The sequence below is a fragment of the Phoenix dactylifera genome, unplaced genomic scaffold, assembly GCF_009389715.1.
Source record: "Phoenix dactylifera cultivar Barhee BC4 unplaced genomic scaffold, palm_55x_up_171113_PBpolish2nd_filt_p 000953F, whole genome shotgun sequence".
In the NCBI taxonomy this organism is placed as follows: Eukaryota; Viridiplantae; Streptophyta; class Magnoliopsida; order Arecales; family Arecaceae; genus Phoenix; species Phoenix dactylifera.
Genome location: NW_024068311.1, coordinates 120,567 through 132,326, shown reverse-complemented (window position 1 = coordinate 132,326; position 11,760 = coordinate 120,567). Strand labels below are relative to the sequence as shown.

The following is an 11,760-nucleotide window of genomic DNA, read 5'->3' as shown; positions in this document are numbered from 1 at the left end:
CGCCTTAAGGAAGTTTGGTTGCATTAAATCTATAGTTTGGCTTATCTGTTTATATGAAAGGTGTGGGCCAATTTTATAGATGTAAAGCAATCTTAGATCCAGACCTCTGTTTGGGAGCAGAGAAACTCGAGGGAAAGCATGCATAATCAATTGAAACTCTGTTCTACATCCCTACGGTTTAACCATGGGATTTCCCATTTCCCTATATCTCTTTTCTTCTATTTTGATCTCCACCAAGTCACATTTGATATAATATATTTACAATTTACGTACACATTTCATATAATATATTTACAATTTACATACACATTTCATATAATATATTTACAATTTACTTTCACATTTCATATAATATATTTACAATTTACATACTAATGAAACTAATTTGCACTTTTTATTATGATTTAAAAGATCTTCGCCAACTAGCATATATGTTGTATCAAGTTTTGTTCCCACTTAATTTCCATGTGCTTGGATCCCTAATGCTGCTTGTTTTTGTCAATTTTGTTGATTTAAGACGATATATTTTGCATGGTTCATGCATTCTTTATTATTCTTAAAGTGATGCTGAAGAAAGTTCTGCAAGTATGTCTAGAAATCTCCACTAACTATATTTCTACAATAAATATGCTCATATTAATTTCTCTTACTTTCATATATATATTCCTTTTATCATCCTTTTCACAGAAGTGGGTTTTGATGTATGTAAAATTGAATTAGAGCTTTAATCCTGGTTACATTTGGAATGTTGACATGCAGACAACTGCGTAACTTGGAGAAGGTATTTGGTGGGGATGTACGGGTATGTGATCGAACTGCTCTCATCCTGGACATTTTCAATCAAAGGGCTGCAACACATGAAGCTGCTTTACAGGCAACTCTATTGCCTTACTATTTAGAATTTGAGCTTGTTTACCCAACACTAACCTGAGCCAGGGATTTAAGCTTTTGTCATGAAAACTATTGTTGTTAGAAATGAAAACATATAGGTAAATCCAGGTTTCACTTGCTAAATGGAGGTTATTAGAACATCTTTCAAATGTAGATGTTTATTTTTGCTAGACCCTTTTTAACAAATTCTTCAAATTTATATGTATAGTTCATTTCCTCTGCTTCTTAGTGTTTGTTCTTTGTTTTGACTTGAAATGATTTTGCACAATGTGTTCCTTTTGTGATGAATTAGGTTCCTTTATAGTTATGCTTTTCAATAATAAGGAACAATTGTACAACTAATTATTCTCATATATTATTTAGTTGTTTTTTGTCGAAAATGTTTCAAGAACTCATGTTCTTTTACATTTATCATTGAACTACAATAGTTTGGACCAAGATTCACCGTTTCGGTACCGAACTCTATACCAGTGCCACACTAGCAGAGTGTCGGTATGGTACGGTATGAAATTTTTTTGGCATACTGAGTGTCGGTACACCATCCATACCAGATATCGGTACCAAACTGGTATGGTACGGTATGCCGTATATTATCCGATTCAGGCCGGTATGGCGTACCTTAGTTTGGACAATATTTGCATTTTGTTCACTGTCATATGCATTACAACCTTATAATATCTGCATGGCGAAAGCAATATTTGGGGATTTGGAATTTCTTGTTAATTTTTTTTTTTTTTAGGTTTCTTTGGCACAAATGGAATATCAACTTCTGAGGCTAACAAAAATGTGGGCTCACCTTGAACGTCAGGCGGGAGGCAAGTTAAGGGAATGGGTGAGAAACAAATTGAAGTGGACAAGCGTATATTACGCACTCAAGTAAGTCATGCTCCTGGGTGCAAAAACTCTCTTTTGTTACATAAACCATGAAACTTGTTCATTCAGCTCGATTATGTTATGGAAAGTTGGGAACCATGTTATAGGCATTTGATTGGCATCCTGAATAACTTAACAATTAGGGGTTTAAGGCTTTGTTTTTCTTGCTTATATGAAACTCATTACTCCGATGCTCTTGATCAAGTACATAAGTATTTTAGTGCTATTGGATTCATGCAATCACATGCATCCTGATGTGAATATGAACCTTTTATTCTTATGCTAACGCCCTGCCCCCCCTAAATCACATAAGGTACTATAAATCTTCTATGTTTGACAAGTAGAAGGAAACAAACTAACTTTAAAGCTATGTTATTTAGGTATGCAAATTTGACAAAGCATATATACCATGGTCTGCTGTGCCGGTACTAGTCCCCAAACTGGTTGCCTAACGGCATAGATTGGTACGGGCTTGTGCCGTGCCATGTCGGGCTTGTATGACACAGTAGAGGAAGCGGGGAAGAGGGCGAATGGGAGAGAAAAAGAGAGAGAAGGAGGAGAGAGGGAGGGAGAGAGGAGGGTGGCAGAGGTTGGTGACCTAGGCAGAAGGCGGAGGAAGGCTCTGAGCCCAAGAAACAGGCCAGGTCACCTGTTTCGTTCAAAATAGGGGTCCGACCCCTTTTTTTATTTCGCGATTTTTAAGTAAAGTCGGCGAATCGCTTGCTAACTTCACTTAAAAATTGCAAAATTAAAAGGAGGCCCGAGCCTATTTTTCGGCCGTGGAGCCCGAAGGAGCGTCCTCCGCTGGCCGGCCTCCACCTCTCTCTCTCTTCCTTCCTCTCCCTCTCCCTTCCTCCCCCGTTCGCTCTCTCTTTTCATCTCTTTCCTTCTCCTCTCTCTTCGGCAACGAGTTTTGTTTCCGTTGTCGGAACCATCCCGATCCACTGCCGGGACGGCGCGGTACGACCGGCACCATCTGATTCGGGATGGTTCCACCGACCTTGATATATACATCTTCAAAAGCCTAGGTTTGAAAAATGTACTTTTTCTGAAAGACTTGTACTTATTGTGTTGTAGCATACTAGTCAGTAGCTTATGGTAAAGTTTGCAATCTCGATAACGGACCCCATAATGGTATCATGTTGATATAGTGTAGTTACATATTGATATGGGGGTTGGTTCAGCATATTGAGACTTGGTTTGCCTCCCTATACCAAGTCTTCGTTTAGTACCAGTATGATACAATAGTGCCCGATATAGTACCGGTACAACGAACCTTGGCTGATATAGTAAGATATGAAGTGATAGATGCTGATATAAGTGTTAGATGATCTTCTCACATGTGGATTTTGTTATTGAGGCCTAAAATAGGCTTATAATAAGGTAAACAAATCATACGTCAATGTTTTGAAATAAGGAATAACAATCGCTAGGTAATTGATGCTTATGTTTGGGCACCCTGGTTGACTATACATATACATGAGAAACAAAAATTTCTAAGTAGTTGTGGGGTAGCACTGAAGCAGAAATTATGGAATGAAGCTAGGGCCTTGTGGAAGTTATTATGTAGGATAGAATCTATCCAGTTAACACATAACTAGTTCCATTTGAGATTTAAGGCATCAAGAGTGGTGTGAAAAAACTTCGAGATGCATCTTTTGCAGTTGAAATTATTGGTTCATGATCTAGAGTGCTCCAATCATTGTGGATTCCATTCCTCATTGATGGCGTGCATCATTGAGATTTAGATTGAATGTAAAGAACACTGGAATAGAAGTTTAAGAGATAAGAAAGTAGCTAATGCTGCTATTTATGCAGACATTCAACTAAAAGTTAGATTGATCCTAATATAGATGCTACCTTTCCACCGATCACGCATTTACGTACCTGAAATAAACTTCAGGTTCTTATTTGTCTACTTGGGTATATTAGGTCTATTAGATTCTACTTTTCCAGTTTTGTTATTGACAGATTGGTGAGTTGAGAAAAGAGTTAGAATCTGTCCGGAAGCATCGGAAGCAATATCGATATCGTCGCTTATCTGTGCCAGTTCCTATCATGTCTTTGGTAAGAACATACAGATGATTATTCAGTTATAAAAACACTTTATTTTGTAACTCATTTTCTTTGGTTTAAATTGAATTGCAAAATTTCAGGTTGGATACACAAATGCTGGAAAGAGTACACTTTTGAATCACTTGACTGGAGCTGAAGTTCTTGCAGAGGATCAGTTATTTGCAACCTTAGATCCAACTACAAGAAGGGTCCAGGTAAGGATTGAGTAAATTTGAGCAGACTACTTATCCAAACATCTAGTTGAAAATACAACTAGGAGTAGCTTTAAGCATTAAGTATATTGTGTATCTGATACATCATGGTAAGTCAGCACCAAGCATTTATTTCCAGAAACTTATAGCACATTCACTGAATTGTAATTAATAGCCTTTGCTATGCTCTTTGAGGTTAAGTGTTAAGTTTTCATCTCTATTCCTGTTTTCTCAGGGAACTCTCAAGCACTCATCTAATTAGCCAAAAAAACGGCCAGAACTCCATTTAGATAAGGTTACTGTCTTGACTCTTGAGTGAATTAGATAAGGCTATTGTCACAACTCAACTAGGATGTTTTTCTTGGATGTTGTCTGTTTTTCTCTTGAGTCTTTGTTTGCTTACCAAGAAAGTAAGGTAAAGGAGAAGAGCTTCGATAAAAAATGAGAAGTGTGGGAGAAAAATTATCAGGGGAAAGCTTTGGGCAAGTATTTCCTAAGTATTTGTGGCTGAGTTATTGTACTTGTTTCTCTAGATCATATTGGGTGTTCATACTTACCATATGCTCAATAGAAGCCTAGTATAAATAAATAATAGCAACTAGTCAAAATAATAGACTTGAACTTCAGTATAGACACTAGCTTTACGAAGACTTCTTCCATGGGTGGATTAGCTGATAAAGCAAAAAAAAAAAAAAAAAAAAAGAAAAAAGGGAAAGGATCTCAATTTTATTTCTGTCTGCTGGTTAGACTTGGCTCACCTATTTACCATTTTTAGTGAGCAGGGCTAACACCCAGTTCTTTTCCTCAAAAAGAAATTGTGCATATTTGTTGAAGCCTGCCTCTTAGTCTCTCTACCTCTATTCTTCTCCTCTATTTTTCATATTCCTTCTCAACCATGCCTCTAACATCCAGTACATCTCTGCCCTCCTACTCCTTTCCTCCTTTATGCATGTCACCTTTTTATTCATGATCTCCTTTATATTTTCATTTTTCTCTCTTATACCCATTTGACTTGATGTTGGTGATAAAGATTGTGTGGAGCAAGGTATATCGTACCGGTATTAGTAGGCATATTGGTCACCTACTAGATTGGTATGATACTGGTTCAGCGTGTTCAGTATCGTTTCGGTACCAGGCTTGTACCGAGAGAACCCAGCCGGAACCGGAGAAGAAGAAGAGGAGAGTGAGCGGGGGAGGGAGGGAGAAGGAGAGGCCTCCGCTGCCCGTGGAGGGCCGCGGGAGGCCGCCGGGGGTGGGGGGAGGCGGCGGAGCCCGCGAAGGCGCAGCGGAGGCCGAGATCATGGCCGCGGCCCTCCGCGGGCAGCGGAGGCCTCTTTTTCTCCCTCCCTGCCCCGCTCGCTCTCTCCTTCTCTTCTTCTTTTTCGGCTTCAACCAAACCGGTTTGTAAGGCCAAACCGTACTAGTAAGGTGGAACCGTACCGGTAAGCCACCGGTACGGTTCGGGATGGGCGAAATCGGCCAGTACGGTCCAATTCTGCTTACCATGGTGCGGAGTATGTGAAAGGATGAGGGCTATATCTGCACACGTTGATGGAATCACCATTTTATAAAGGTTTCATGTACGGACCCATATTGATCTGCATAGGTTGTACTTTATGGATGCAATAAGGTACTGGCATGGTTGCCACCATACTAACACATGATATGGGTATTGTGCCCAAGGTTTTAAATTCCGTAGGATAGGGCTATCTTGGTTTCTTCATGGAACAGGACTCCCATGTCCCGTCCCATCTCGGCAGCTGTCCCAATCGAGCATCCAATTAGCTACCCTTTGTCTCTCTTCCCTTCTTTGCTCTCTTTTTTTCCTTTCTTTCTTTGTTTCTTTTTCTTCTTTCTTTCCTTTCTTCCTACTTTGCTTCCTTTTTTTTTCCGTTCTTCCTTTGTTTTTATCTTGGCTGCTTCTTTCTTTCATTTCTTCCTTCGTTCCTTTCTTTCTTTTCTTCTTCCTTCCTTCCTCTATCTCTTTCCCTTTTTTTCTTTCCTTTCTTCTTTCTTTTCTTTTTTTCCTTTTCTTCTTCATTCCTTTCTTTCCTTTTTCTTCTTCTCGCTTTCCTTATTTCCTTCCCTTCTTTCCTATTCTTCTTCTTTCTTCTCTCTCTTTTTTCTTCATCTTCTTTTTTTCCTTTCTTTCTCTATTTCTTTCTTTCTCTCTCCTCGCTTTCTTTCTCTCTTCCTCCCAACCTCAGGATTGTTTTGCACTATGTAGGTGGGTTTTCAGTCCCGCCTCCATCCCAATTCCTATTTTCTCAAAGGAATGGGATGACAGCCAGGACAACCCCCATCTAGCAAGGATTAAAACCATAGTATGCCAAATGTTGCAATGTATCGTCAGTATGGGGCCTAATATCGAGATTAGAGTTAGAAATGGGCTCGGCCCTGCTCGAGGCATCTCGGGCTAGGCCGACTTCAGTTTGGGCTATGGGCTAGGCCCGAAAGAGTTCAAACTAGGTTTGGGCTTAAACGTAGATTCCATTTATTTTTCGGGCCGAGCTTGGGTATGTCATTGGCTCAACCCTAACAAGGTCCGAAACAGAGCCTGAATTCAAGCCCAATTCTAGGCTTGGATTTATTTGTTTTTGTATACAGTTATTCGAAGAGAATGATGAGGAAAGGATAAATTAGAATAGATTTAGCTAAAAATAATGTATCATGTATCATTTATTTGTGTTATAAGAGAGCCTAGTTTTTGGCTAGCCTATTTACTTGTGAAGCAACAGTATGAAATATTAAACTTCAATTGGGTTCAGGCCAACCCATTTTTGGTCCAATGGGTAATTTGGGAGCCCGAATAGGTTCTGGTAGAGCTCGGTCGAGCTTGAGTCAGGATCGTGTTGGGCTTGAGCCTAGATTATCCAAAAAATTTTGGGCCTAAGCTCAGCCCAAAGCTCAAAAAATATTTCGGGCTAGGTTCGGGTGGGGGCGGAGCCCGGCCCACTTCTAGCCCTAATCGAGACATAAACATTAGTACATACACCTTCCACATCCATTTGATAGTTCTAGTTACATAAAACTATTAAAAAGTGTGCTGTGGTCATGTACAAAGGGTAAATTATCATCAAAATAGTATTCCATCGTTAAATCATGAGTGAATTTTCAACCTTTATGCGACAAGACCTTTGCGTACAAATTTGAGCCTTGATTTCATAGACCGACTTTCAGCTATAGTAACCATTCTTATTTAAGTGCAGTGAGGTCCATATTATTAGTTGAAGTATTGAATCAGTGATCGCATACCACCCTCAACTGTCCAGTTCAGGGCGTATGAAATTGTACTGCTCTTGAAATGGGATGCTAAAAGGCCTCGACTTGGAACAACGACCAAACCACTTGGTTCAAACCTGAACCAAGCAGTACAGCTCTGAACCTAGGTTCAAGACTATTTAGCCTTCTTTCCCCTTTAATAAATCAGGGGAAGGCAAAGAAGGCCTCCTCTATTTTTTTCTGCACTCCAAAAAATTAAAAAAGAGTACTAAATTTCATGGATTTCAGCCCAAATCGAAGCCAAAAACTAGTAACTAGCCTTCTCCCTTTCTTCTTTTTTTTTTTCTCTTTTTCATGCTGAAAGTTGGCAATAAATGGAGAAAATATGAGGTCATTCCAAAGTTTTTAATTTTGGCATAATTTTGTGATATGCTGTAGATCAATGGATGTTCCACGCAATTCAGCCAAAATCTTGATTTTTCATTAAGTTTATGAATGTTTAAATTAAAAATATATTTTTGGATTAAAAATAATAAAAAATAAAGTAATTATCAAAATATTTATGTAAAAGTGGTAGCATGTTTGAGGGTATGCGTGCTACCCTGTATATAAATTTAGTATCAATTTATTTAAGTTTGTGCATGATCGTGCTCATAGAGATCTAGGCCAAAATATGAATAAATTTGAAAAATAAGTGGTCTTTTGTGAAAACCCATAGGCTGAAAAAAATATATGTGACATCCTTGGTAGGGTGCTACATCGAGTCGAACTAAAATTAATTTTTTGAATATTTTATATTTAAATTTTTTGATTAAAAACAATTTAGAAATATGAAAATAATGCAAACAATCAGTTTTCTAAAGTAGAAACTGATTTTTTGCATTATAGTAGAAATGCAACTATTTTTAAATAATTAATTAACTAATAATATATGTAGCATTTTATGTAGAGTTCTACATTATTCTGAATTAAAATAATTTTTTTAGATATTTTGTAGTTAAATATAAATTTAATAAATAAAAATTAACCTAAAAGATATTTAATGAAGTCTAAAAGTTATTAAAAAAATTATTATATATAGAAAATTAGAAGTTTTTTCTAGACTAATTTAGTGATTTTTAATTACAATGTAATTTCACTATTTTTAAATAATTAATTATATAATATCAATTGATTTAAAATGTTTGACATGTGTTTGGTAAATTTGCTGTAATGGATCCAGTAAGGAAGAAAGAGCCAGAGTGTGGCATTGATTGGAATTATAGGGTCATGCTCTCAGGATGGCACTACTAGAGGTGCAAGTGGTGTCACATAGTTTAAGAGGAGGGATGAGTAGGTTGAAGCAGTATCTAGTCGGTGGTGGCCCCGACATGTCTCCCTGCTAGAATGCCTTCAAAAGGTCCTGCAGCTTATGAAGAAGCCCTTTACCAATTTCAAGGTAGCCAATCAAAGAAGTGCTAAGAAAGCGGAGGTCGAACGTTGGCCAGCAGAGCCACGTCATACCATTCGAGGGATCTGGAGGGCTATGAAGCATCCATTCTAGATGAAGAGGAGGTGCGTATTCAATCTGTTATCCAGGAGAGCCTAAATGACTAGTAGCAGAGGGAGGAGATTGCTAAGCACAAAGATCAGTTTTGGCCCTTATACTACGAGTCAAGCTCTAGTTCTAGATCTACTAGGTAGATCTAGGTTGTAGGAGGGCCTCTTCGGTCTAGGAGGTCATCGGCAAAGGCACCTACTATATCTATATTAGGGGTCTTTGCTAGCAAGAAAGAGAAGAAAGTCCAAAGAGATGCTAGCAGGGGCCACCATTCATGATGTATATCTTCATACCTAAGCAAGAAAAATCCATGTAAATAAAAGAATGGATCTATATCATTGTTTCATTTTAATATTTCATTTTATTTCTAGAAAAGAGGAAGAGCATCTAAGATAAAAAAAAGAATTATATGAACACATAATGCTTTCTACTCAGTAAAAAATGATTAAAAAATTCAAGAAAAAAGTGAATCAAAAGACACATTAAACACGTCTATTTATTTAAGAAAAAAGAAACAAGCATTTCCATCCAGTTTTGAACAAAACTTAGAACCTTGTTTAAGTGTTTACAAAAGTTTCACTATGTTTGTTTAGTCTTGCAGTCACTCTTTTCAATCAAGAAAAGCAGTCATACAATGACCAAGAATCTAGATATCCCATCCTGATAGTAAAACTTTAACATAAGGTTCGTCGCACTAGTCCGGTGACCTGTATAGGTCGGCTACCGATACACTATAGTACAGATTAGGTACCGTACCGACACATGTATGTGCTCGCATACCGATCATCTAGCTGGTATGCTATTTTTTTATTGTTTGTTTTTTCAATTATTGTTTCCTCTTTTTTTTCACCAATGATTTTGATAATTTTAGTTATTTAATTGTAATTTTGACGTTGTTTTGATATCTTTTTGATCATGAAATGGAATTGAAGAATAATTAAAGTATTTATAAGTGAATATACAAACAATAGTATAAATGGAGTTGATTTAATGTATTTAATGTACGACATATGTAGTCATTTGTCCATCATAATCTCCCTATGGTCATCTTGATACTATGGTCATCATTGCATGACATTCTGCTCCTCTACCTGATCTGTAGCCTCCTCTATCAATATGAGGATGTAGTGGGCATTATGCACTTAATCCGAGGCATCAACTAACTTATGTTTATGCATGATTAAGCGATGTTTGGTACTTGTAGTCAATATATTAATACATTATTGTGATCTACTTTATTCATTAAGCTTCAACATAGTTCAGTTTCAGAGAAATTACCCTCACTACACCAATTGTGATCTTATATGATTCAAAACACAATAAAATGATATGAAGCATCTTGCATTGATTTCTTTTATTCTTATTTTTCTTTTTTGGTTTTTTCCAACCTTTTTTGACGAAACTGTGAAATCGAAACTATCACTGAAAACAAAATTCTATCCAGGAACCGAAACCAAAACCGAGTTTTAGAACCTTGATTTGAAATAAATCAAGGGAAACTAACAGTACATGCATGCACATGATATAGAATGAAGGGCGGGATGGTGGAGGATGTGATCTTCTTTGAGGTTAACGATGTTGGTGGTGGGTGCAACAAATGGATATCAGGTATGATTTTATGTTACACATGTAGAGTGGGGAAAACTATGTTAAACATGCAAGAGATTTTCACTTATTGTTTAGATGGAAGCATGAAACAGTAGGGAGCCAGAGAGCAAACACTGCACTAATGCACAGAATTTGTGGAAATGAACTTGTAGACAGTGAATATGCTGGAAGGTGGAAATGATAAGTGTGGAAATCAAAGGGAGGATAGGTCGGAATATGGGATGCAACTAAAATATGCATGAAATAGAGGTCCTTGCCAAAGGACAGGTTGGAATAATAGGTTAAATCCCATGGCATGCTGAGTGATTTTAAGAGGTAAAGCAAAGCAACAATTATGATGAATATTCTTATACTTAATAGTTAATAGTATGCACAATCCTTACACAACCCATAGAAAGTATAATATGCATCATGGATAGTCGTTTTACTTTTTTGGGTTATGATTACTAATTTTCTATTTACTATAGCTGTCGATTATCATCCATCTCGTTATCTATCTATGGTTGTGATAATGCATCACATTGTTTGACAATCATATAATCAATAAAATGCTTATTTGCATTTATTGGAGTCATCTTTAAGGAATGGTTACATAGTTATTCCTTGTCCCATCTTGGAAGCTATTTAGAGCAGTTGCTCGATATTCGTTATCTATTGCTTGTGTCTTTTGTTAAATCAGAATTATTCAGAATCCCTAGTTTTAGTTATGCTCTCTGGAGCTGTTTCCCTAATCATCATTTGAATCTGGTGACCTGAACATTATGTCTAAAAGTTAAGCATTACTAGATGAGATCATAATGTTTAAGAGCTTCAAATTGTGAAAGTAAATGCTATGGCATAAATAGTGAGAACCAATAGTTAGAAACTTAGAACTATGGTATTTCAAGTTATCACTACTTCAATGGTCGCGCATTTTGCACCAAATCACCCAACTACCCTGCTTTTAGCACACCAAACCTCTTAAAATTGTTATTGATCGGTTTTCCAATATCAAAAGCGAAATGTTGTTTTCGAGAGAGTATTGTGCTTATGGAACCTGAAAGTCCGATGCATTTTCTTGTATTTTGCACAACCAAAGGAAACTTCATTTTATCTTGAACATTGAAACTCTTCCAAAACCTTCTATAGTTTCATGAACAATATGACTAAGGACCTAGAGATCTAAAAATCAAGATATGCCATCTCGGTACCGGGCCCCTTGTACTGGTGCTACCGTAACTGTATCAGTACTTCCGATACGGGGGCCGGTTCAGCATATCGAGTGTCGATATGCCCGGTGTACCGTATGTACCTTACCAAACTAGTACGGTACGGTATGCTCCGTACTATCTGGTTCAGTATGGTATGGCGTACCTTGGA

At 37.4% G+C, this 11,760-nt stretch overlaps 1 protein-coding gene across 4 annotated transcripts in view; it reads left to right on the top strand.

Moving 5' to 3' along the window:
* Positions 1-1,636: 1,636 nt before the first annotated feature.
* Positions 1,637-11,760, top strand: part of LOC103698536 (GTPase HflX-like) — a 37,373-nt gene continuing 27,249 nt past the window's right edge. For 3 of the 4 annotated variants that reach the window (XM_039121046.1, XM_039121044.1, XM_039121045.1), the window contains exons 1-3: positions 1,637-1,767; positions 3,736-3,831; positions 3,921-4,034. In XM_039121046.1, coding sequence (XP_038976974.1) covers positions 1,720-1,767; positions 3,736-3,831; positions 3,921-4,034 — 258 coding nt within the window. In that variant the 5' untranslated portion in view covers positions 1,637-1,719. The remainder of the gene's footprint in view (positions 1,768-3,735; positions 3,832-3,920; positions 4,035-11,760) is intronic. The other variant, XM_039121047.1, reaches the window with a different exon arrangement.